Source organism: Spodoptera frugiperda, chromosome 29 (genome assembly GCF_023101765.2).
Source record: "Spodoptera frugiperda isolate SF20-4 chromosome 29, AGI-APGP_CSIRO_Sfru_2.0, whole genome shotgun sequence".
NCBI classification, from domain to species: domain Eukaryota; kingdom Metazoa; phylum Arthropoda; class Insecta; order Lepidoptera; family Noctuidae; genus Spodoptera; species Spodoptera frugiperda.
This window is the reverse complement of record NC_064240.1, coordinates 9,527,197-9,554,653: the sequence shown is the minus strand read 5'-3', so window position 1 is coordinate 9,554,653 and position 27,457 is coordinate 9,527,197. Positions and strand designations below refer to the sequence as shown.

The 27,457-nt window shown below is 34.5% G+C and overlaps 2 protein-coding genes across 3 annotated transcripts in view; one reads left to right on the top strand and one right to left on the bottom strand.

Moving 5' to 3' along the window:
• The window catches only part of LOC118268625 (transcription initiation factor TFIID subunit 13), a 136,768-nt gene that overhangs the window by 97,516 nt on the left and 11,795 nt on the right, over positions 1-27,457 (bottom strand). The window lies entirely within an intron of this gene.
• The window catches only part of LOC118268287 (fasciclin-1), a 78,294-nt gene continuing 65,393 nt past the window's right edge, over positions 14,557-27,457 (top strand). Inside the window, exon 1 of one of the 2 annotated variants that reach the window (XM_035582716.2) lies at positions 14,557-14,795. In XM_035582716.2, the coding sequence (XP_035438609.2) occupies positions 14,688-14,795 (108 nt within the window). In that variant the 5' untranslated portion in view covers positions 14,557-14,687. The remainder of the gene's footprint in view (positions 14,796-27,457) is intronic. The other variant, XM_035582718.2, reaches the window with a different exon arrangement.

Sequence of the window (27,457 nt, the reverse complement as noted above, 5' to 3'; positions counted from 1 at the left end):
TTGTGAATAGAAAAGAAAGCGTCCTTTAGTAACAGAAGTTTTGATGCCAACTTTTAATGATGGAAGTTCATATTATTATTATTTATTCATGGAACTGTCCTGTCCCTGGTGCAATTTAATATTCATTTCTGTTATTTTGGAATTGGTTTCAATCGTGGGATGGTTTGGGATTCTATTGCAAATTATGTGACTTGATTTAGCTGTATCAATTTTACAAGAAGTGTAGAGATTCGTTGGATATTTTGTAGCAGTCATTATGTTTGCGACCAAAAAAATTATTGATTTTTATTTCTTAAAACATCCTGCTTCTCCAATTAATCAGACAGTATATCACGAATGTGATCTGCTTCCCTATGTAATCATACATTATCATTTAATGATTAATGAGTCATTGTTATAAGTAGCTAAAGCATTATCTTAGCAAACTTCAGCCACTACATCAAAGATATTATCATGAAGTAAGCCACATTCTAGCCTTTTATTTCTAACCCAACTTCGGTCCCAATGGAATGTCGAAAGTTGTAGAAAAAAGACGGTAGGAGTGACGAATCGCTATGAAGTGAGCTCCCAACACCAACGTTTTATTTCTTCAACGTTATTTATTCTAAAGTAAAGAATTGAATAGGTATCGATATATCCAGAATTCTCTTTGTTTATCCTGTAAAATAGTTTATTTGAGTGAAAACGTATCGGTATCATTTACAAGGTGAATTTGTTTGCTTTATTCATTGTTTGCTAGATGTTACGTATTTGAGTTGCTCAATTTAAGGTTTTTATTTCTAACTAGCTTTTGCCCGCGACTTCGTTCGCATGGAATAGTGACTTCCGGCAAATTTTTGGTTTTAACCACATAGTTCCCGATCTCGCGGGATCTCTTCAAAAATGAGATGTGGAAGATATTCCAGGGAACTCTTCAAAAATCAACATAATGAGCTCTGCGTTTGAATTTAATAGATGTATACTCACTTAGGGCATTGAAAAAATAGTTTAAAAACGGACTTAAACTAAAGAAATATTATAATCTTTCCGAACTTAAGATGAAAACTAACTTAAAACTAAAGAAAGCTACGAATTACGAATTTATAACAATTAAAAAAGAAATTATATTACAACCTATCCTCTATGCTATAATAACCAAGCTTAAACTAAATAATTTAAAATAAACGACGAAATCTAATCTAATTAATTTATAAATTAGACTTACAATTTTATTAAACAAACTAACTACAGTAACTACTAATAATCGATATCAAACTAAACCTACGTTAAATAGTTTAACCAGAAAACCAGAAAAACCCAACTAATTAAATTATTAATTGACAAATACAACGAAACCAATTTAGAATATACGAAACAGCAGGACCACTATTGTTCAATTTCGTACTTATAGTACGGAATTGAACATGCGCTGTATGTCCGGAATAAATTTATTTTTTATTTTTTGATTTTGATTTTTGAAATAAAAACTATCCTATGTCCTTTCTAAGGTTCTAAACTACATATATCTGTACCAAATTTCAACCAAATCCGTCAAATAGTTGCGGAGATTATTGGTATAAGCATAGAATAGTGTTCGACGTGATTCTTTAATTTGACATAACTTTTTTATTTATGAACCGATTGACATGAAACAAACACTAAATGTAAATTCAAGCATACCACAATATATTCGTGAAAACCGCATCCAACTCGGATCAGCCGTTTCTGAGATTAGCGCGCATAGACAAACAGACAAACAGACAAACAGATAAACAGACAAACAGACAAAAAAAAAGTTAATTACATTTTTGGGTTCGACATCGACATAACAATAACCCCGGCTATTTTTTTTATTTTTATTTTCAATGTACAGACAGCACTTTTCTACGATTTTATTATATGTATAGATACTTACTTACTAGATAATTTGTAATGTTTTTCCTATATGTTTTTCTACCTGTCTTCAGAGAGTTTGATAGAATTCGATATCAGAAAAATAACACAATAACTTAGTTTTTGTTCGTTTTACCTATACCTATCTAGGTATTTCAATTATACATAATTGAAATAAAGAGATACATCTCTTACTGAAAGTGAAATAGGAAAGATACTTTAAAGAAGGATCTCTAGGGAAGAAAAGGATTACCATCTGTCAGATGAAGAGAATGTAATCCTACATTACAAGATAAAACTATACTATTGTATAGGATAGAAAACGTTTTGAAGATAAGTAACGAATAAGTACTTTAATTAAGTTCTTTAGCTTTTTAACAGCTTTTATAGCGATAGTTAAGAATTTTGATTAAAACAACAGCCACAATTTTCCCCACAGTTAAAAATAAAATATGACATAAGGATTCCATAACATCGCAGTTGGCAAATAAAGCGTGATTCTATTTGCATGCATTGCTGTGGAACAAAGAAGTGCGCATTTTTGTCCCGAAGAAGTTTATCAGTGAATTGCCATCAGGGATGGCACGTTGGCAGCGTGCCAGCCTGCGTTCCTAACAACTTTATTATGCATTACCGGGTGCGCGTCAACCCTAAATAAGCAACAGTTCACTTGCCAAGTTTTGGGTTTACATTTTCATTAGATGGCGGTCTGTCAACGCGTGTGTGATATTAGAGCATAATTTGCGATAACAACGGCCCGAGATTTTGAACGAGAATTTTGATTAATAAGTTTCTCGTGTAGGTCAGGGGCGGTGAAACTTTTTGAGATAAACGTGCAGACGACACAGGGATTTGCGTTGAAGCCATTGTTGCGGCAAAACTGAGAAAAACAGATAAGAAATATTAAAGTTCATGCGCAAAGTTGCTTCAATTGAACCTCTGAAAGTGCACAATGCTCTCATATTATTGTTTTGTTAAATGATCTCCATATAGGGATGGCGTTCACACCAAAAAATATTTTAATATTAGAACTTAAGATATTTACCATGTTTATTTATGTCTATGAGTTACCGATACTTCAGCACTGTTGCAAGCGCCATGATCACGGATGAAAAAATAAAAAATAGTTGTTTTTCAAATTTCAGGAACATGTTCTGTTTATTCTACAGCGTGAAGATTGACTTTGACACAGAAACTGAACTAACAATTTGTAGTTCATTATCAAACTTTAGATTACACCATAATTATAAACTTCATGCTTAATTATATTACAAGTAATGGTTAACAATTTACGCAATGTTTAGTCAAATTATAATTAGATTATTAGGACTAATTGTTATACAACATCTGTGTTTGTTTTATAAAGGTATTGAAGGTTGATTATGTATGATAGACAGGTGTGTTAGGTTAAAATGTAACGAAATTCTAAAAGTATCTGCCACGGTTTTAATCTTCAAATACCACACTACCCCCCATTCAAGCCGTGGCAGATACTTTTAATGCTACTTACCTATATTATATTTAAACCTACCCAATAAATCGTTGACACATTTTTTTTCTGTGGTCTCAGTAACACAAACTAATTAGTCGGCTCTGAGGTTCTTTCAAGCTTCATTTATTTGTACTTGAGACCTAAAGACTGTCGCCCGTATTTGATCTTGAATAAACATGACAATGATCAACAGTTACTAATGCAATTTCAAAATGATTAAGGCATAGGTAACATTAATAAATCTATGTCGAAAAAACGGACTTCAACACACGTTTTAAAACACATGTTAACGTACAAACCGCTATGTTTTTAAGTCGGATAAATAAAATAACTAAAACCTTTAAAAAAAGGATGGAAAAAACTATTATGCTGAAAACCTCATCTAAATCGGTGCAATCGCGCACAAACAAACATATAAATACAGACCGAATTGAAAACCACCGTTTTTTTTAAATTCTCAAATACGAAAAACAGACACCTTAGCTCTAATATACTGGTAATTACAAATATAATGAAGAAAGTTTGTACAACATTTCAATTATCCATAACTTTCTTCCATTAGCTACATAATAAATAGTTACCTTGACCTTACGAGGCGGCTTATTAAAATACACCTCGCTCATGTATTAATAATGCTACACGCACTTACATAATATGTCTAGCCAAGTAATGATATTTGAGCTAATATTCAGAATATTTTGGCCAAAAAGTGTTATTACTCGTATATTATGTTATTGGTATTCAAATAAGATGGTGTAGAGAGTGGTATATTAGAGTTGGACTTGTTGACGCAGTGATTGGGTGACCGGGTGCGATACAACGTGTCGAAGGTTCGATTCCGGCACCGGCCAAAAAGATAATGGGATTGCCTGATATAAATGACCATTATTAGCGCGGAATCAGGAAGTTCGGTGGTGTTTCACGCCCGTGCCTCAAAAAGCATGTAAAGCCGTTGGTCCTATGTCTGACCTCTCTCCGGTGCCGGAGGTACATATTACGGCACGTAATGCTACTGTACAATGTACGCCCACTTTTCACCATTTATGTTATAAGTCCAATGTAATAGGGGTGAGCGAATTGCTTTATACTGGGCACAGTTCCAGACTCCATACTACTATTGACAAATTTTCGAAAACCCTAAAAAAGTCCAGTAACAGTGCCTGATCTGGGAATCGAACTCAAGACCTCTTGCTCGGCAGTCGCACTTACGACCAAACGACCAACAAGGCAGACTGCACTATTTTCTCAAACTAAAATAAGGAGGACAACTATATTATACTTAACATGACAGACAAAACTGTCCCATCAGTATTCAGACCCGTTCAAATACGAAGCCTACCTACGAACAACAAGCAAGAACAGACAAACGATAAAAGTCCAACAATTTTAGTATTCATGGCGTAAAACGAAAAGTTCCATATTCCATACTCCACATAATTCTCTCGTATAGGTTATTGCGGTTTTCTAAAATGCACAAATTTTATTACGAGTTATGAATGTTCAAAGGAGACGGTGGGGAGTAAGGTGTTCCCACGTACCGCGAAACTTTCTAACTAGAGGACGAATACGAGTTTACGAGGAATTCTAACAAGAATGAACAACTTACAATCAGACAATGTGACTGAACACATATTACAACTTTACTTCGCTATTGGAAGTTGAAAATAGACATGAGTTGGGAGATGTCAATATCTCGTCTAATTCTATACTTTTTAGGTACATAATCGGCCTATAAGTGGACACTGCTAACCAAAGTTATTAATATTAGAAATTAAGTATAATCCCACGTTTCCTCGTGATGTTTTCGTTCACTGTTTCAACTTTCATGTTTTATATTTATTTTTATATTCGAAGTCTTCTTAGTAATAACTAGTAAGAAACCTTTAACACCACCGCGTCCGCCTACCCTTCGACGATAAAAAGGCGTGAAGATACGACTAAAATAATGTACAGATGAGTTTTAAAATTATACTTACATAGTTTCGTACATTATTCTTAAATTCATTAACATGGATTAACTTGTTCGAATAACAAAGCATAATCTTGTTCCAAGAATTCCTTGTTTGTTACTAAACCATTAATTTAACCATCAGCAGCACCTCGAAATATCGAATAAAATTATCCAACAGGTACAAAAACGTCCCAATTCCAATAGATGAAGTTATCAATATGAATTAATTATTCACATTTAAATATTCATGAAATGTCTTCATCCAAGTATCGAATTGGAATCGACGAATAGCGAAGTTTCCTCCACGTACAAATTTCTAATTACATTATGTTTTGTGAATAAAAGCTGGAAGCGGTCCTTTCGTAAGCTGGCAAAGTGACGTAATCCTTGAATTAAATAAATTACCCCGCAAATTTGAGACTTATGTAATAAGTAATAACGATGAAATTAACGAGGGAAAAATTACTTTCAGTAGGTAAGTTTATAATTAGGCTTTCATCGTGTTTTAATTGATTTAACTTTATAACGTTGCTGTAAACGCTATTTTTCTTTGGCAAATCTGATGCGACCAACATTTATTCAGTTATATTACCTATACCTTCAACCCACACCTTTATCGCATTGGGTAAGCAGAACCAATAAAGATCTACGTTCTATGTTCATTGCATATACTTCTTTCGATTCTATCAGTGCCCTTAGTATGAGTTTGCTTTATATTTAAAGTAATCGTATCCAGAGCGCATTCGGTACTCTGATTGACCGGTTCGAATAAATCAACCAATCATCAACTTTAAACGTAAAGCAAACTCATACTAAGGGTATAGATTGCATGAAGTTATACGAGTTCACCGTTTAAGAAAACCTCGCACCATATTTTTAATCCAGAATCCATGGAAATGTAATCAACCTTACGTATTAAATAATTTAAGTAATTTATTTAAAATATAAAAAGTAAAGAAATTATCGTACATTTGCTAAGGTCCTTTGAGGTCTTTAGTATCTAATAAGGTTAAAATAATTAAAATACTTTTAGGGTTTTAAATTACGTGACGTTAAAAGTTTAGGGTTGGGATTAATGCGTGTAAATATGTGAAGGGCAACGTAAATTTTTATCTTTCGTATTTTTACGTAAGCATTACAGCGACATGCTTATTAAAGTTGGTTTGTAGAAGTAGAAGAATACCTATATTTCAACAAAAAAATAAATTAAGTTTTGTAGAGAATGCTTTTTTATGGCATTGGAAACAAATGAACAGAGGGACCACTTGATGGTAAGCGATCAGCGCCGCCGATGGACACCCGCAACACCTGAGGCGTAACCGGTGCGTTGCCAGTCTCCTTAAAGTTTGAAGGTCATATCGGTTCGGAGATACCGCCGACGATGTAATGTGATTGCAATAAAAGAATTATTTAAAAGATACAAGTCTACAATGATTGTAATTGTTTTTCAAAGTAATTTCTCAAAACCTTTGGGAAAAAGTAAACGTCATGATAATTTAGGAATTAGGATAGAGTTTAATAATAAGTATTTTAAAAGGTTTTAATTGTATAAGAATAACAATAAAGCTAAACTTTACATCGTATCATACAATATTTACTTGACAATTATACAGAAATATTAATAACTAGCTTTTGCCCGCGACTTCGTTCGCGTGGAATAGTGACTTCCGGCAAATTTTTGGTTTTAACCACATAGTTCCCGATCTCGCGGGATCTCTTCAAAAATGAGATGTGGAAGATATTCCAGGGAACTCTTCAAAAATCAAGATAATGAGCTCTGCGTTTGAATTTAATAGATGTATACTCACTTAGGGCATTGAAAAAATAGTTTAAAAACGGACTTAAACTAACTTAAAACTAAAGAAAGCTACGAATTACGAATTTATAACAATTAAAAAAGAAACTATATTACAACCTATCCTCTATGCTATAATAACCAAGCTTAAACTAAATAATTTAAAAGAAACGACTTAAATCTAATCTAATTAAAAAAAAAATTAGACTTACAATTTTATTAAAAAAACTAACTACAGTAACTACTAATAATCGATATCAAACTAAACCTACGTTAAATAGTTTAACCAAAAAACCAGGAAAACCCAAAAATAAACTTATTAATTGACAAATACAACGAAACCAATTTAGAATATACGAAACAGCAGGACCACTACAGACAAATAATCATACGACTGATAATACACTTTTTCTACGATAGTACCGAAGCGCTCGGCCGATACCCAACCAAATGAATGTAACGAAACCATAGCGCGATCTATTTCGATCCCAACGCCTTCTATCGAGGATAAAGACAACTTGGATTATTTATTTATACTCCGTTCGGGCATTTTCTTTGTACTAAAAGTTTAATTATATTGATATTATTTTTTTCATACCTTTTTACTATTTATTTACTTTTTTCGATGAATTAAAACAATAACATGAACCGAAGTCGTGTAACGATCGACATAGAATTATCTATACTCCGTTAGAGCATTTTCTTTGTACTAAATGTTTTATTATATTGATATTATTTTTTTCATACCTTTTTACTATTTATTTACTTTTTTTCGATAAATTAAAACAATAACATGAACCGAAGTCGTGTAACGATCGACATAGAATTATTTATAAATAATTTATTTCTTATTTTTATTTTTTGATTTTTGAAATAAAAATATATCTATGTCCTTTCTAAGGTTCTAAACTATATCTGTACCAAATTTCAACCAAATCCGTCAAATAGTTGCGGAGATTAATGGTATAAGCATAGAATGTTCGACGTGATTCTTTAATTTGACATAACTTTTTTATTTATGAACCGATTGACATGAAACAAACACTAAATGTAAATTTAAGCATCCCACAATATATTCGTGAAAACCGCATCCAACTCGGATCAGCCGTTTCTGAGATTAGCGCGCACAGACGAACAGACAAACAGACAAACAGACAAACAGACAAACAGACAAACAGACAAACAGACAAAAAAAAAGTTAATTACATTTTTGGGTTCGACATCGACATAACAATAACCCCTGCTATTTTTTTTATTTTTATTTTCAATGTACAGACAGCACTTTTCTACGATTTTATTATATGTATAGATATGCTGCTGCTGCTGAAACGTCACGCCTTTTATCCCCGAAGGAGTAAGCAGAGGTGCATATTGCGGCACTTCATGCCGCTATACAATGTACACACTTTTCACCATTTGTGTTATAAGTCCCATGTAATAGGGGGTAAGCCTATTGCCATATACTGCGCACAATTCCAGACTCCGTGCTATTACTGAGAAAATTTTCGAAAACCGAAAAAAGCCCAGTAATATTTTGCCCGACACGGGAATCGAACCTGAGACCCCTTGTCCGGCAGTCGCACTTGCAACCTCTCGACCAACGAGGCAGTATATAAATAATATCTATTAAATATAATCAATCAAAGATCAAACAGGTCATATAAAACAATCACACGTATATTTTAGCACACAATCAATAACATTTAGGTGACCTATTTTAAACAATGGCGCCAATAAACTGAACTTTCAACGCACAGATAACGGCTCCATTCATTCGACCAACTCTTTTCATTTGTTTTTTTTTTTTATTTTGGAATCGTACCTTTTTGGTCCCATTTCATTTTAGTAACTGTTCCGTACGGTGCACCTTTTCACGGTTCTTCCATTCTCTTATTTGGAAAAGTCCCGTTGGTCCTTCCCTTTCCTTTCCTTAAATAGATGTGGTCAATGATTTCGGATTGTAGGTACTTTTGTTGTGATTTCTTTTTGAGATTTTGAATATTTTATTTTTAAATAGATATGTAAAACTTCTTAATAATATATTTTAGATGTTTGCTTTCTCATCCGAAAAGGAAAGTCTAATACAATTGGACCAAATCCCACTTCACATCACATCAACAGCCTATAAGTGGCCACTGCTGACCTCTTCTCACACAAAGAAGGTTTGAGCTTTAATCACCACGCTTGCTCAATGGGGATGGGCAATTACTATCTCATAATTAGAAATTGTAAGCCCAGGTTTCCTCATAATGTTTTACTTCACCGTTTGTCAGTGGTGTCTAAATAATCTTAGAAATACATACTTGGAAGAAGTCACTTGCCGTTAGTAGGTTTCAAACTCGGACTATTATGTATGGGAAACGAGCGTCTTAAACCTCCGGGCCACTACGACTGTCAAATCCCACTTGGGTCAGTTGTATTTTAGAACCATAATTTATTATCATCATATTGTACTTACCTAACCTGCGTGTTTTGTTATGGGGATAGCTAGTCGTCTTCAATTATCGTCTTAGTCTCACGTCAGAAATGATGAGCCACTTAAGGGTCATCAGATTTACTATTTAAGGCCCATTTTGTACTAACGAGAGTCATATCAGAGGGCAGTTGGATACATTGTTACAACATACCAATTTTTCAGTGTTAAAAATCAATGGGATTTCCGTCAATGTTGATTTTAATCTCTTATAGGACTGCTTATCCAGCGTGACCAAAATATCTAGCCAGTTAACAGTTTCAAAAATATGACACCGGGTCTAACCAAAAATGCCGTATCATCCTGAGGGTTGTGATAAGTAGGTGGCTGTACTGTCACACCACGTAAATTATTGACATACAAACCAAATCTGGTTCAAAACGCAGTTCCAACACCATAACTAATTGAATTAAGGCCACGAGAAGTAAAAAAGAAAAGGACTAGCCACCCAAAAACAGACCACTCCATTGCAACTACAGTGCAACAAAACTAAAAAAAAACATAACACGATCGGTCATTGAACCATCCATCAAACCTCAAACGACATAGTCCAATTATTATAAGAGTAGCATCAGATTTCAAAATGTCTAATTAGAAACGCATCTAAGTATCCGAGGGAGCGTGAGTCGTCGTAAATACATCACTAGCAACTGCAAATTGGATTAATTACAGAGTGGACGTGCTAAACGATTTGTACGCATGAATACGTCACACTCCATTTGTATTGGGTGTAGGTATTTGTTTACCTAATGCTGAATCATCGGAGGAACACTGTTGTAGGTTAATTGATTAATTCTAGTCTAAAGTAGATCCTTCCGTTCTAATGAAGGTTGAATTAGTTGTGAATAATTTTATTATGTTATTGGATCTCATTACAATAAGGCTTACCTAGTTGTCGGTTTCAGCGGATTGTTTAGTTTTTTGCAAACTTTTGTGCTGTCAGAAGTAAGTAAAGGATCTCTTATTTTTCTATCCATGAAAAAACGAACCAACCTGAAACTAAATTTAAAATGTCCAGACCATTATGGTTTTCAACCACATAAATGTGAAGACTTCATAATTATAGACTCCTAGCGTGCCTTGAAACTAGTCGAGTACCTTTGTCGAGCAATACATAGATACGTGAACAATTTGATTAATTTATTTGAAAAAGCTTAAAAACATTATTTGTTGAGTGCTATTCAGAAAAATAATCGATAAATCTACTACAATGAACTTAAAAAAGTCGTTGACGTAAAATTGTCTTTTGACTTAAAAATCGATTGTGAGAACACAAAACTGTCTGAGGCTAAATAAGATTTCTTATTTTTATAAATAGTAATTTTATTAAACTTTTAGCTGAAAATAGCTTTCAAATAAAACAGGCTCAAGGTCCTTAGAGATATTAAAGAAGAAACAAAATATAGAGAAAGATAATTTTCAAATGTTGGCAATAGATTTATATTGGATAGAAAGTGATAATGGTTGCTTTCAAACAAAGACCATTGAGAACCAAAATGAAATGAATTTAATTATCAGATAATTTAATGGAGAGAGGGGTAAAGAGGGATAAAGTTTTCATTGATAAAGCGCTGTGAATGGGTGCCTTCAGTCGACCGCTAGTAAAAATTGAATCACTTTGGAGCAATTGAAAGTTGTTTGTGCTTGGTCTCATTATTATCATTGACAGCCCGTGATAGGCCACTACTGAACTATGAGAGTATTTGTCGTAATATGGAAGATTTTTTTTTAAATAAGCAGGCAGATTACCTGATTGTGAGAAGTAACCACCGCCCGCGGAACACCAGAGGCGTTACAAGTGCGTTACCGGCCTTTTGGAGTTCAGGGTTGTTGGGGAATCCGGGATTGGGAAGATTGAGAAGGGGAGGTAATTGGGCCTACGGTGCCGTCACACACACAACGAAACACAACGCAAGCGTTGTTTCACGTCGGTTTTCTGTGAGCCCGTGGTATCACTCCGGTCGAGCCGGCCCATTCGTGTCAAAGCATGGCTCTCCCATACTTGTTTTCAAAAACCAAATTGTAAAAAATGCTATCAAAACCACCTTTTTCGTCTGTTTTTAGACAGCCTTCATGAACAAACTAAAATATGCATGAATTTTGATTAGTTCTAATAAAATAACGCTAAAATATTTTCAAGTTAGCAAAATAGTTATAGTCTAAATCATTATCAACACTAACAAGGCTTTAGTTGTAATTCTAAATCAAGTTGTATTAGTGACGATGTAATTACTTACTCGCTAACAAGAACCTCAAATATTAATGATAATGAAACCCGGGACAGCCGCTCTTTCACTGCGTTCTAGGAATTTTGTCTGTCTACTCCTAGTCTTGTTACTCGTACTTAACTCGTTATACCAACGTGTCTTATTTATCGGTATACGATTTCATATTTTTTATATGCATGGTGTAGTCTTATGATGTCAGATTACATTACAGATTAGTCTGGACTACTTAGTTATATTTCATGAACAGATACACAAAAATCATATAGAGTCAGAATAAACATAATTGTAAATGTGATGTAAATTAACTAAAAAATACGGTTTACTCACGTAAATATTTTGAGAAAATCTCTACTAGTTTCGAGTCATTTAGGGACTCTTGATTAAACTATTGTTTTTAGTTGATTAAGTATGTCTTACGAAGGTTATTATAAAAACATTAAGACGTATCACCTATTTTTTGCATGGGAGTAAACCCCTTTTCCTTTACCCTTTCCAGCGCGACAAGAGGCATTTAGCACTGGGACAATTAAAGGCTCAAGATGATGATGATGAGACCTACTGCCTCTGTTGTACATATTACTTAGAATGCTGATAGTTAAAAATCGTAATAATAGTTCACATCACATCACATCACATCAACAGCCTGTAAGTGGCTGCTGCTTACTTGAGGCCTCTTCTCGCACGGAGAAGGTTTGAGCATTAATCACCGCCCATGCTCAATGCGGGTTGGATGCTAATAATAGTTACTTTGCCTAAAAAATCTCCACCCATATTAATAGCCCAATGAGGTAGTATATTATTAAGATTCTATTCAACCTGTATTCTTCAGTGCTTCTTGATGTATATGGGTATTTTGCGCTGTATAGTAGAGGAATAAATCCTCTTTTGTAGTCACCTAATAAAAAGTTCAGCCATTTCCAATGTCTCTATATATAAACCTACATACGTATAAGCATACACACATACTTCTATACTTTCTTAACAATCGATAACAAAGCGTACTCAGCATTCGATTAAATTAATCCGTTTAACGTTTCAAAGGTTTTTACTTCACCTCGTAAACATGTCGGTAGCGAAATTGAGAAGTTTTCAAAGCAAAAACTCTCCTCTGACTTTGCATACATGGAGTCGAAACTCAAATAACACATAAACTCCCTCTAATACACTGATTATACCAATATTTACTTTTCCTAACCGAGTATGGAAGTTTCTTTGGAGGTTTTTGTTTTGTTTATAAAGTTTTTATGCAATGTGTTTAGTTTTAGTTCTATATTTTTACTGGATTTTTGATCATCTGTTTATTTATTTTCAATTTCTAGATATGTATAAGCCAGCACAGAATTTAATGTTTAATAACCTATTACAAAAAACAATGTTCTACCCCAGGGATGCAAGCGGTAACCAAACAGAGCAGGATGGGGCTAAAATTCATTAAAATGCAATTAAGTCCAATAGTAATTATATATATTCTGTCAATATTTTATGTGAAAAAAATAAATCCTATACATCTGTCAAAATTATTTTGTTAGTACCACAACAGTAAAGCGGGAAATGATTGTGTCATGTTATTCAACCGGTCGACAGTTTGATGACAAACGAATAATTAATTAGGGATATTTATTTTATGAGTTTAACATTGACCTAAAATAAATCTAAAGCTGTACGTATATTTGGACTGATAGGTACTTTAAGCTCTAGTGAAACTAAGGGATCTCTTTCTTAAGGGTAATTAGTTTTCAAGAGTTTTGGGAAGTCCTAAAGCAAAAACACATCTCATGTATAACAAATTATTTCATGTAATAATCAGATTTAAATTCAACACAACACATCGATCTGTTTTAATAAAAATATCTCGCGAAGAAACGCAACGAGGGTGAAAGCATAAATCGCAGGGAAAGGTTGAGATGGATATGGAGATATGATACAAAACACAATGGCCTATAACCGTCACGTCACGTATCGGGCAAACGGCGAGCCCTAACACCGGGCAGGTACAGGGGCACCACAGGTAGGCAGGCACTCCGGCACCATACGTAACCCGTCAAATCTTTTTGGCGCCGTAAATGGTACGTCATGTTATCGGCAGATATCAATTTTACGTTGTTCGCAGGTTTGTTTTTTCTGCCCCTTTTTATATAGATTCCACCCTAATTTGGATCGAACTTGTCAGGTTGTCAGTTTGCAAAATAATTGGACAATGTGAGATGCTGTCTTGTGTTACCTATAGGAACGTTTTTGTAAACGGTGTCACATGTACACACGTACGTTGTAGGATATTTTTGTATAAACTGTAATTCGGTGCGTTATTTGCAAAAAACGAAGTAATCAACACAACAAAAGCTCGGGTTTGTCACGCTCCGTCACAGGTAACTCTATTAACAATCACCTACTCGAACACGTAACGGACACAGATTGCATCAAAGTAAGTAGTTTGCTTAGTTTGCCATTGTTGTGCGCTCAACGGCTTTTGAACTTGACAGTTACATAACTTTAGTTTTAAAAACAACAGGTAAACCGCATTAACCTTAACGTTCTTATGAATAATCAGAACCTTGGCATTGAATTCGCGATCGGAAGGTATCGAATCCATTTCGTGCTTACAAAGTGGAGTTGATATGCTAATCATGCTTTCGATCATTTTTCGAAGCTCAACGGTCACGGTGAGTATGATGACCAGTTAGTTGCCGCGCCGGTTGGTGTGTGAGAGAGAGGACACGATCAGCGCGTCAACGCGTCAGTGCCTCCCGCGCTACACCCGGCATTTATCGCGGCGCATTCTCTTATACCGCGCGTACTAGCTCGCGTATCCCGCACATGTATTCCGCGAGTGTATCTTTGTGAATTGTCTTGTGATCTCTGGATGTTTTGCGTGCATCATGGGTGGACGACTAGTGTTGTTGTTAGTGCTGTGCACGGGACTCGTGACCGCTGAGAGGAAACTTACCGTAGTTGAGAAAATCCGAGGAGACGGGGACCTCTCGCAGGTATTTCAAACTTTCTAACGAGTACTTGAATAGTTTTAAAAGTCTTTTGTTTTACTTTTAAGGAGTTTCCACGAGGACTCTTTGGTGCTCAAACTGCTCTAGTTGTTTCTAAAGTTAGTTACAAGTATTTTATAGTGTAACTTCGACAAGGTAAGGGTTACGTTGGACCTAAACTTTAATTGTCTCAAAGTTGTATTATAAGCGCAATTTGGAGGCCCAAATGTGGGCTCTTGATTCAAAACAATTGCCTTATTATGTTTTAATTTAAGGTGGGTGTTGGTAAGGATAGTGACCCTGCTTTTTATAGTAAATCGGTCCAATTGTAATCCAGTCAGAGATGCGTGTGAAGGTTATAAAACTCGCTTATATACTTATTTGACTTTTTCTTGCATAAAATAGACTGCAAAATATTTGAACTTGCTTGGGTCAATACACTTATTACACATTAAAACCATTTTAGTGTTGTCCACGGAGTCTGATGTTGAATTTTTAATTTAATCTTCGTAATGACGATAAATTCCTGCAAAAACAAGTGCCTACTCAGGATATGTAAATAAAATAAGAATGGTAATTACTCCTTATGTGTAGTAGGCTGTTTCTTTTATTTTTTTAATGGGAACACTGCAACTGAGAGAGCTTATCTTCATCGATGACTGTGCAGTACACTATAAGGTTGTTTTTATATGGAGAAATGCTTAGCACAAGCATGTTTTGTATTAAAATGGTTTCCTCATTCATCGAACTTAGTTTACATAATAAGAAGTTTCATAATACAATAACAGCTGCGATTAATAATTGCGATTGTGGTTTGTAATCGCGAGCCATCTGGTTGGAAACATGAGTCAGTCGGTTACCCCCTTCAAACATGTTTTCCAGTCAACTCGACTTTTAAAGTACCTACTTAGGAAATTAAAACGTTGGACTACACTGTCAGCTTTTGAAGGGTGGAGGTTTCGTCTTTCAAGAAAGGAAAGGAATTAAAATAGATAAAGCACATGCTCCTTTATTTCTGGAATAAGTTAATTTAGAGATTCTCCATAATATCCCAAAATTAGTCAATTGTGTTGACAAAGGTGTCTTTTTTGTCTTTGAGGGGAAAAATTCATCCAAATCCTATCTCACCTTGGGCGAGGCAAAAGGGAGTGTCAGACGCTTACTGACTAAAAACCACCCCGTTCCTACTCCTGCTTTTCGAGTCGGCATCCCGGTAACCCGCTAAGCAGTCCGCAGCTCCGGATCGGTGACAAAGGTGTCTGGTTCAAAATTTTAGTGAAACAGTGTAAAAAGTAGTCGCAAACCGACAGTTATAAGGAATTGACATCGTCACAAGAATTTTTCGTAAGCTTATGTCAATTCCAAACATTGATATTTCTATTCTATTCTCATAGCATGTTTACTATTATGTTATACTACGTATTATATGTACTCACCACACTCACCTCGGAACAAGTTATGTTTGAACTCGTGACACAGATTTTGTAATTCGATGCAATTTGCCGTAATGACAGTTACTATCAAAACAATAACACTAGAAGGAATAAGCAGAATGCAATGGAGATTGGAGGAAAATGAGTATGTATGACATAGCAACATGAGAATTGAATACCGTGAGACATGATTGTTAGTACAAAGATGTGTGACTGCCATGTTAAAAGAAATCTCCTTAAATATCATGTTTAATGAGAAACGTCACGCCTTTTATCTGTCTCTATGAGAACAGAGATGCACATTATGGCTCTTAAGGCTGCTATACAATGCACATCCATTTTTAAGTAATAAGTATCCCATGTAATAAGGTATGACCATATTGCCATATACTGGGCACAATTCCAATCTCCGTGCTACAACTGTTAAAATTTGGAAACACCGAAAAAACCCAGTAACTCCTTGTCCGGCAATCGTACTTGCGACCACTCGACCAAAGAGGCAGTCAAATGTTTAATGAGAGTTCAGAGAGAGCAAGAGACACAATAAACAACATTTTACTTAAATATAACCAATAGCACTAATCTGAATTTTATGTCACTGGACATTAAGTTGAAAACTCTACAATAGCCAATCATAAATATAATCCTTAGAAACTAACAATTAAACGCCAGCGATAAAGCTCAAAATGTCAACGTAATTAATTTTAGGCTTTCCTATTTTCATTAACGCTAAATATTTCTAGTGTGCGTCCCTAAAATCTCACTGATTCGTACCAATTAATTTTCAGTACTAAACATTAAAATTTCTTTTGTTTCTAACATTTTAGTCAACAAATAAATAGGAATTTGCCAATTTTCTTGGGAGATAGTACCATTTCTGTTAAATAATTTTGGAGGAAGACAATTGGAGCAACTAAAAGGTCCTACAAGCAGCGACGCGTGACCAAGTTTCGTGTTTGGCCTCCGGTTTTATACCCAAGCAATCCCACTATTACTCAAAAACATTCGGAATATTATGGTCGGGTTTCGAAACTTATTGAAAACTTTGCAACGTTGTACGACAATGGGAATGGAGCTATAATGGCTACATGGCTTTTATGAGCTGTTAAAGCTGGTAGAAGATATAACGTAACAAAGGGAATGGTAGTAATTCCTGGACATGCAAACTAGAATAATGATGTGAACGACACACCTATTAAACTTTACAAAACTGCAAAAATATCTGAAGAAACAGAAATGGAGAAAGATAAGAAAAGAACACGTCTCAAATGTGTGAGAATGGCATAGTCAAATTATTTGTTGAATTCATTTAACGAAAGATTTCGTTACTTACTTATTTTGTTGCAGCCAATGCTAACATTTAACCGAATCAGATTAAGAATAAGAAAGAAGAAAAGTATTATAAGATAACAACAAGTTATAAAACTAAAGCTAAATACATTCAAAGTTACCCTACAACAAAACAATAGCCTCCCAAAATCACCAAAAGACAGACTATCTACCAAAATAAAACCAATCTTTCAATACGAATTTAAGATAATTTATCAGTACCTATAAAGACGAAAATTGATTGACAGAGACTATACTTTAAGATCCAACCTGCTACTTAGGGCATATTGCCGGCGCTTAATAGCTTCCGTTTAATGCGCATGAGTCATCTAGCGGCCACAACGACCATGTTCAAAGTACGGCTAAACATCTACCTACAAGAACCAGTTTATCATGGTCTAGCTTTGTATGATCTTTTCGCACTTCCAACGGTCAGTTTATACTGGTTTTGTATAGCATGATATGCTGCTGTATACTATGACAATTACGTTTGAAAGCTGCAAGTGTTCAAAGCTGCAAATGTTTGCCGAGTGATATACTTAAATTGGATAATGTGATGTAATTAGCCTTAGCTGACCTTTCAGAAACCTTTGGGGTGGGGGGGGGGGGAAATCATTCATGAAGCGAGAGAGAGAGTGTTACTCCTGCTTTTCGAGCCGGAGCCCCGGTAACCCGATAGGCAGTCCGCAGCTCCGGGATCATACGGGCTCTAAATTCTGAATTTACATGAAAACAACATAAATAATAGTAAAACATGATAATTATCATATCGTCCACCATGATGAACACAATGTCGGCACTTTTTAGTAACCTAATGTGTAAGTTAAAAGAATCTGCCTACTGCAACTGTTGAGTGTGAAGGCTTGGGTGCGATAATGCGTTTGGGTAAAGTTTGATTAAGATCACTGAAAACTGAAAATACTGAAATATTCTAACTCATTATAGAATTTTCAGTCTCAGTTTGGAGTAGTTGGAGGACGTACTAGAAACAATTGTTTGACAATCAGCTTATTTCTAACACAATTGGATTTAATATCTGGCAAATAGAAGTGGAAGGACACTTCTAATCTATAAAGGCGTCGTTTTATGTTAAAAGAGCTTGTGTATATTATATTGAAGATAAAATAAATATTGAGTTAAAAATCTTTTTCAATTTCTCAATCGGAAGATCTATTTAAGATCCCAAAGTATTGTCACAATTGATCTTGTTGGCCCGCATTGACTCAATACTTACGATCTCCACTGAGTCAGTGTTTCATAGGGGATTTAATTAATCGCTATGAATCACTTGTTTTCATTCATTTTAAAATTAATTGTTATTATTTTAGCAACCCAACCAAGCCAAAATAAGTGATTCAAATTTATTTTAAGTCGAAAAGAAACCCCATTTCCTAAACAAAATCTTCCGAGAAGAGTTTAAAAAGAAGTTGTAATTTTCCCTTTTATTTACGAAGCGGTGGTCCGGTCCTTGTCGATAAGCCTGGACAAAATCTTCTTATTAAAGATATTATTTAGCCACGGTCCTAGCAGGGTTACGGAATTTACATATTTTATACGAAGGCGGAAGAAGGACCGAAAATATACAAACTCAATAACTAAGGAGAACTCTGACTGGTCTGTATAATTCGAACCCGTCATTGACATTAGTCCCGAAGGACCAAAACGTATTAAGGTTATAATACGTAGCAGCAGCTCTCTGAGGAATGTACAAAACTCGTTCCTATTTTAAGGCGAAGTGGGAAAACTCATAAAACTTTGCTAATGTCTGTTTTGGTATACATTTCGGCTATAAAGACTTACTTTTAAGTGTTTAATTTTGCTATACCTACACGTAATATCTCCGAAACAAACTCACATTAGAGGCCGAGTTTAATATTCGAATTAGCCTTTTAAGCAGTAATCGATAATTTAATCAATGAACACAACGTTAATAAAGGTCTGTGGTACATAATTTAATGGACCGTCTCAAATGGCTGCATCCGTTGACTTATGTGTACTTCAATTGTGGTTCAACTTTGTCAAAGGATGGTCTTAGATTTATTAATAGCTATAGCAACGTTTAGCAATTAGTCCTCATATAGTTGAGGGAGGGAACATCTATTGAAACAGGGTACGAGGTGGTCTGGACCGTTTATGTACTTATGTTACCAAACCTCTTCATTGTAAAGTCCTATACAAACATAGAGTTGCGTTCTATTTTGAATTGTGGTTTCTATATGCTTCAAATTGAAAGTCGGTTTTAATGCCCGATGTTTAAAGGACGTCTTGCAATATATTATATTATAGAATTATATAATTTTGCTATTAGCTAGCGATAATAACGGTTCTTCAGATTTTATTAGCATTGAAGCTGAAATATTTGTATATTAAGAACGTCTAAAAATTTTCGTATATAAAATTATTTAATGGTAGCTAGCTCAAACGCCGGTACTTATTCGTCTACGTGCCTTTAAAACGACAAGCAGCGCTGCGATGAAATATTAGATAAATTCTTGTCTTGTCTATTCGTCGGATGTTCCTATGTACGTACTAGGCATACATAAGTGGTTGGAACTGACGACGCGCTCATCTTACCTACTTCCTTCGAGATAATTATTGTGGACAACGGGTCCCTTCGTCAATCAACGGACAGTTAAATTTCATTTGAGCTTCCTTTGTGAAGGTTACGAGTAACTCGCGATGAATATTATGTTACCTACCAAACTTTGTCATGTGGGTGCTTGTGGCTATTACAGCCGTTTATTTCATTAGGTGCTGTCGTTTATTGAAAAAATTGCTTTGACTATTTATCTATTGAATTTATTAATAAACATTTTCATGTTCAATTTTCATCACCTCGTATTCGTTGGTTTTGGTGTACCTAAATATTTTTTACCAAAAACAAAACAATTGAATTATAGGTAAATATTTTCTGTTATAAATCAGGGGAAAAATGCGATTACTTTTAATTTATGGTATCTGTTTCGGCATTGTGTACGATTGGTGAAAAATGCTTTAATGAAAAATTGTTGTGTGTGTCATGGTCGATGGCTTTGGAAGTTCCAAGGGATCCAACAACGCCGCTCTGGCAAATCTAAAGTATTTTAATAACTCTTATCTACCGAACTGAGAAGCATGCGGAATTGCGGATATGGTTTGTGCTCAAAATTAAATTCTTAAACATATACTTGAATATTCTTTAAAGCTTCAGTTTATAGTATAAAATACTAAAACCGAAAGGTGTTCTAAACTCATTATAATGTAATTTTCTCCTCAAGATGATAGGTATTTGTAATTCCCGAAAACGAACGCCAAAAGTAAAGTGAAATTTGTTAAAACAAGGTAAGGAATTGAAATGGAATTCCACGATTGTTCCAATTCGTAAAAAAATCAAGGAATGAATTCTGGAATTCTTTTGTTTTTAGGTGCGACCGACGTTTAATTGGAAGACGGGAGAAGTACTCGAAATTACTATGGTGTTGATGTAATTTGCAAGTCTTTTTTTCTATAAAAGTCACCCACAAGAGTGGATAAGACACCGGTAATGTCGCCTCATCCTCTCACGACCCAAGTGTTATTTTATGAAAATGGATTTTCTATTATATCTTCGTTAACTTTTTTATTGGAGAACGGACAATATCGCCTTTGTATTGGACTTTCATTACACCCATTAAGTTTATAAAATAGGTTATTAAAAAGATTTGTGGAGTGAATTTGCGCCATACTTTCTTTATCGCGTGTAAATGGCACGTAAGAACATCAGGGAGACATTTAATCGAAGTTAGTACCTATGTCAATATGTTTCTGTAAACGATCGTAAGATTATTTATAAAGCAAATAGTTTGTAGATCGATACTTTCATTTTCATTTATCACATATCAAAGGTACTTCTCAAGGTCACGTCTCTAATAGATATTAAATCACCTCCAAAAGTGATATTTATTATAACTATCAAAAATGACATAGAAGCTTCTGAATTGATATTAAAAACAAGTTTTGTATACGACGGTGAAATATAGTGACGACGTGACAATATTCGGGGACATCCTGTCACGGCTTCCTGCGTTCCCGAAGGTGACGGAGTATCAATTGATGGGGAATTCAATATGTGCGTTCTGGATACCGCGTATTATGCGGGCCACGAGACGCTCCGAGCGTTTTCGTATTCCGCAGACATTACCTACCTGAAAGGTGTTACTAATGCTTAAACGAATTTTAACGTATTTTTGGCAAGGTCATTTCTGATGATACTTCGATTGAATTTGAAGTATGTAGTTTTATGAACGGTTAATCATGCTTCCTGTTGCTTCATTGTTTGATACAGACAGCTGCAGACGTTATTGCAAATTGCAAACTTGACAAGTATGAGAACAATAATTTTGTGCTTATGAGTCATAAACAATTGATTTGTTAGTTAAGGGATTTCAAGTAAGAAGAAATTGGTATGACCATGTTCAAAAAGAAAATGTTTGTCCATTTTATAATTTGTATGCAGGTCTAGTTCGCTTCCGTGTGTCCCTTCAAAAGTATGAATCATCGTGACTGTTCATGACTCATTTAAATTTTATTTTAACATATTTTCCTTTCCGATTATATCATTGAATTTTGAATTGATTAAACGAAACGTGACTTGTGACTGTCGCCATGTGATTTTTTCTCAAGTAAATTAATTAAACAACGAAATATTTGCACTAATTTGTTTAACATAAAGTTTTTACTCATTTACAGGACGGTCCGTTTAGTATTTTAATATTCTGTTCCTACTCAATTTCAAAGACAAACTTTTACCACAGAACAGAAACCGATCGAGTATCTATTAGTTCTGTCGATCGTTTTGTCCTTAATGTCGGTACAAACCGACAGCTGTTATATTTCACTTCGCAAATAATTACCGCAATTAAAATATTTAACTACTCTCTCCGACCCCCGTAATTACTGGTCGGTAGTTTGGTACCTAAAGTATGAGTTGTTTTTCTAATGGAAAATGGAAAATTTAGTGCGGCCCTGCTTTTAGTGGTGGGTATTGAGCTGTTTATTTTACCTATTGTGAATGCTATTGATTGGGGAATGATGAAATTTTTGATGGTTAAATGGGTCTTACTGTTGAAATGGTACGGTGCATTTACATGTTTTATTTGATATTTCCTTGTATATCAAGCTGATAAGTTAAGAACGAGGTTTTGAATTAAAGTTCTAGGTTGAGCGATATATCATAGGATTCTTTTTTGATAGGAAAATCATGCAATGATTTCTCCCGCAGTGGGCGAGACGAGATTAAGAGTAGACTCTTACTGACTAAAAACCACTCCGTTCCTACTCCTGCTTTTCGAATCGGAGTCCTGGTAAACTTGCTAGGTAGTCCGCAGCTCCTGATATCATAGAAGTCTGGTATCGTATCGTGTGTTTACAAATATTTACTTAATAAGTTTCCATATTATTCTTTTTACTCTTCGACGAAAAATTGGTCTAGAATAATCCTTCTAGGAATAAGGTTTGACTTCACATTATGTCACTTCAGAGACACTGAATAGTTTTCAAGTTAGTGGAACGAAGCTGGACGGTAAGTTCACGTTATTTTATCATTTTAGTTCACAAATGACCGGACGGCGAAACTTTTGTGAAACTAATACATTTTACATTACTCTCCCAAAGTTACTATCAGCTTAAAGTGCTAAGCATGTTTAGATGGCAGTAGTTTCCTTGAGAAATTCTTGTAACTAACGAATGATAAAATTAAACATTTTGTTTAAAATATTAGGCGTAAGTTTAAGTTTTGGTGATAGTCCGTTTAAATTAAACTTAATGAAGTCGTAATTTTTATTTCTGTGTAGTGAGATAATGTTATAATGACTAAGTACGATTAAATTATAAATGTTAGGCCTTTTGTCAGCAGTAGCCACTTATGGGTTGTTGATGTGTAATGTGATGATATTTTGAATAAGTAAATTCAAGCCAGATTTTCAAGAAAACACACAGGACTTTTTAAAATTTTGTTTTACAAATCTGGTATTTTCATTTTTATTATATCTACAATTTTATGATGAATCTATGACATTAAACGTGTGCTTTACTTATGCGATACCTATACTATTTTACACGTACCTACTGTATGATAATATCGTGGTACCTAACTCATAATTTTCCTTTACTTTTAATTTCGTTCTGTTTTAAGAATCTAGAATGATCTGAGATTCCACGTAATTACTTTTGGAGGAAATTAGTCATTATTTAAAAAAAACAACAACTATTATAATTATAGGTAATGATATGATCAATAAATTCAATGTCAACGCTATCACACAAATAATAACGTTTGTTTTAATAAATATAATTTGTTGCTTGTTTACAAATTGATAGGAACAATTTCGTAACCCAAACAATCCAATAAAGTATTATTGTGTAAATAAATTATGTTATTCAGAATAAATGCGATTTGCCAATGATATCATTTGCTTTTATTAGTTAAACAAAACACCGAATGTAAATCTGAATTAAGGTAAGCGTCCACAGACCCGCGTCGTACGCATCGCACGCATTTCGTATGACGTCATCGGTACACATCGCATGTAGGTGTTGCCGATGATGCGGTCCGTACGATGCAAATCATTGGACGCAGTTGTATGAGTTTCTATACAAGACAAACTAAAATCTGTTGCGTGCGATGCGTGCGATTTGTAAGAGAAGATTTCGTAATCACAAAATTGCTTTTCCAATTTACCTAAGCTAAGAGTCGAAACTTATAACACACACAAAATTCTTTGGTATAAGCACTCGATTTACCAAAGAATTTTATTTAAAATTGGATCGGTTAGAAAATATGTGGGTAGTCGAATAAGTTTGTCGGTTGATGCAAATAATAGCGGATCCGGAGATCCGCTGACAGTGATGGGGGTGACTCCGAAGTGATAGGTGCCCCTTACACAGATTTATACGCACTTTCATATCAACATCTATCTTCACTCGATAAAATTGGGGTAGACATTGGACATACTTGAATTTATCCGATTTTATTTTTGGGTATTTCTTAAGAAATTCTCTTATTTCTATTCAAGTCTTCAGTAGAAATTCTAGGTTGTGTCAATTTTTTTCTTCTATATGTGTTATCTTTAGAAATGCTGGAAGAGGACATCTTCCTAGTTCATATCTGTAATGATTAATCTTATTTGAAACAGTTATTTATTTTTGACAAGTCCTTCTCTGGAACAAACAGTTAAAAGTAGTCCATTCTAGAATAGAGTTGTCCAAAATTAGGTTAAGCAATAAAAATATGAAACTACAGTTTAAAATAAAATATTTAATGAACGTTACAGATAAATATTTAAGATTTCACACTTAAGATAATAATAGACACGAAACGAAGACAAAAATATAAACTTCTACAATAATTTTCAGTTTATTTTGAGGTTTTGTCAACACGGAATGTCTTAATTAAGAAATATGGCCGAACTATCAAATTAAGGGCCTGTTTTACTATGTCTGATTAGGTTTCTGATAGTGTAACGGACGGACAGATGTTATGACATATCTTTCGAAGGAATTGAGACAACATGGAGTAGGTTAAATTAACGGTAACTAAATAATTATGATTATTTTGTGGTGCGATTTTAATTTTAGTATGTGGTAGGCTTTTAATGCGACAAGTGACTAATATATTTTTTTTTTTTATTAAAAACAGGAGAAACGCCTTCAAAAGTTAAAGTGCGAACTTCAATTTTTTAAGTCGGTTAATATATCAAAATCTTTCTCCGAAGTCTGACAAATACAACACTGGACACCGCATCAAAATCGGTTCAGCCAAACGCGAGACAATCGCGTACAAACATACATACATACATACAGGTCAAACTGACAACCTCCTTTTTTGAAGTCAGTTAAATAAGCATAAATGCAGTGATAGAGTTATTGCGAATTGTTTTAAAAATAAGTTTTGTATTCGGACTCATAAACGTAAATAAGATAATAATAATCTTGTTTTATGTCACTGAGGTCATACTGATTGGTAGACCAAATAAAAAATAATAAACATGCATGTATAAACATGAAGAGATGTTTTTTTTTCTCGAAATGTGGTACCAATATTACGTTTATTCGCTATAGGCACTAAAATATGATATACGTATCACCAAAGCAACTATTAAGGAATTGTTGTAGATAATAAAGATATACATACATAACTTCACGCCTGTCTCCCATGGGGGTAGGCAGAGACAATGGAACGCTACGAATCTTACATACCTCTTTCGCTAATAAAAATATCTCACCGATATTTAAACAAACCAATTCATGTACCTAACAACCGAATCAAATGAATTCCAAACTCAAAAAAAAAACGACCAACTTTTTAAAACTTCGTGTCAAAGTCATAATAGTGTTCTTAAAATAAGAATAGAAAAAATAATTTTAGTACGTTAAACTTTCCTCAGCGACAAACGCCAGGCGTTGGCTATCCAGCCTTGTTTGAAATTAGTTGCTTTTCAACACGAGAAAATTGACCCTTCATCTATGAAGCTTCGATAATTGAATCCTGCTACAACATAGAGGGTTAAAAAATATTACTGAGCGATTTATAGGAGAAACTTTTTTCCTATTTACCCTCTTTCGTATAAAAATTATAAGAAAAATATTGGTAGAACAAAATTAAGAAAAAGGTAAGTGTATTTTAATCGGAAAAGGTATAATGAACTCTGTATCAATTTTGGTAAAGTAAAAATTGTTTCGTTTTTAAATGTTCCTTTTTTATCGCAAGTTCTGGCATTATCTGATCCTTATATCTGAGATAATGTTTCAATAATTAAATTACTTACTTGTATGGAGATTCAAGATTGCCAAGCGTGGAGCGTGGAGATTATGGCTGATTCTTTTATGTATTAATAACTAGCTTTTGCTCGCGGCTTCGCTCGCGTTAAGAAGTATTATTATTAATTAGTTATGATTTTTGCGGCTTATTTTTGTTTAGCGGACTAAAAAATTAGGGCCTACAAAACTTCTTTGTACACAATATTCTTTACTAATCTGTCATTAGGCGCTACGCCTTAGTAGCTGCATGCAAAGACTCAGTCCGATTGGCTTAAAATTGACAAAGTTTCATACAAACTTTCATCCCCTATTTTATCCCCTTGGGGGTAGAATTGATCAAAATCCTTTCTTAGCGGATGCCTACGTCGTAACATCTACCTGCATGCCAAATTTCAGACCGATCCGTCCAGTGGTTTCAGCTGTGCGTTGATAGATCACTATGTCAGTCAGTCAGTCAGTCACCTTTGAGTTTTATATATTTAGATTGAGACTCGATAATCTATCTATATCATACTATAATATATAAAGCTGAAATAAAGCCGACTATGTTTGTTTGAACGTGTCTATCTCCGAAACCACTGGTCCCATTTGAATAATTCTTTTTGTGTTGCATACCCCATTTATTGAGAAAAGTTCGACGCTATAAAACATCACGCTACGATGAAATGAAGCTGAGTAGGGCGGGTGAAACCACGCCAGAGTCGCTAATCAGTTATTAAAAAGACGAATCAGGCTGAGTATCTACTGTTATACCGACAAGCACGTACTTATTCCTGCAAAGAATTTACGGTTTCAATTACTAGTTCAATAAATCTGTTACAAAGAAATGCAACAGGAAAAATCGAATGAAATAAAACCACTGTAATCAAAACAAAAAGGAAAACAGTGACCCAGATTTTAAAAATTAAACTACGAACGTACTTGGTTGTGGAGTAAATCATTTCCCATACATACATAACCTCACGCCTGTCTCCCATGGAGGTAGGCAGAGAATATGAAATGCCAATTGCTACGAATCTTACATACTTCTTTCGCTTCATTAACAGTCTTTTCATGCAAGCTCGTCAGTTAAAGGTGTTTTAAATTAAATTATTTTCCAATGAATAATATAACCCTTGATAGGTATTGTAA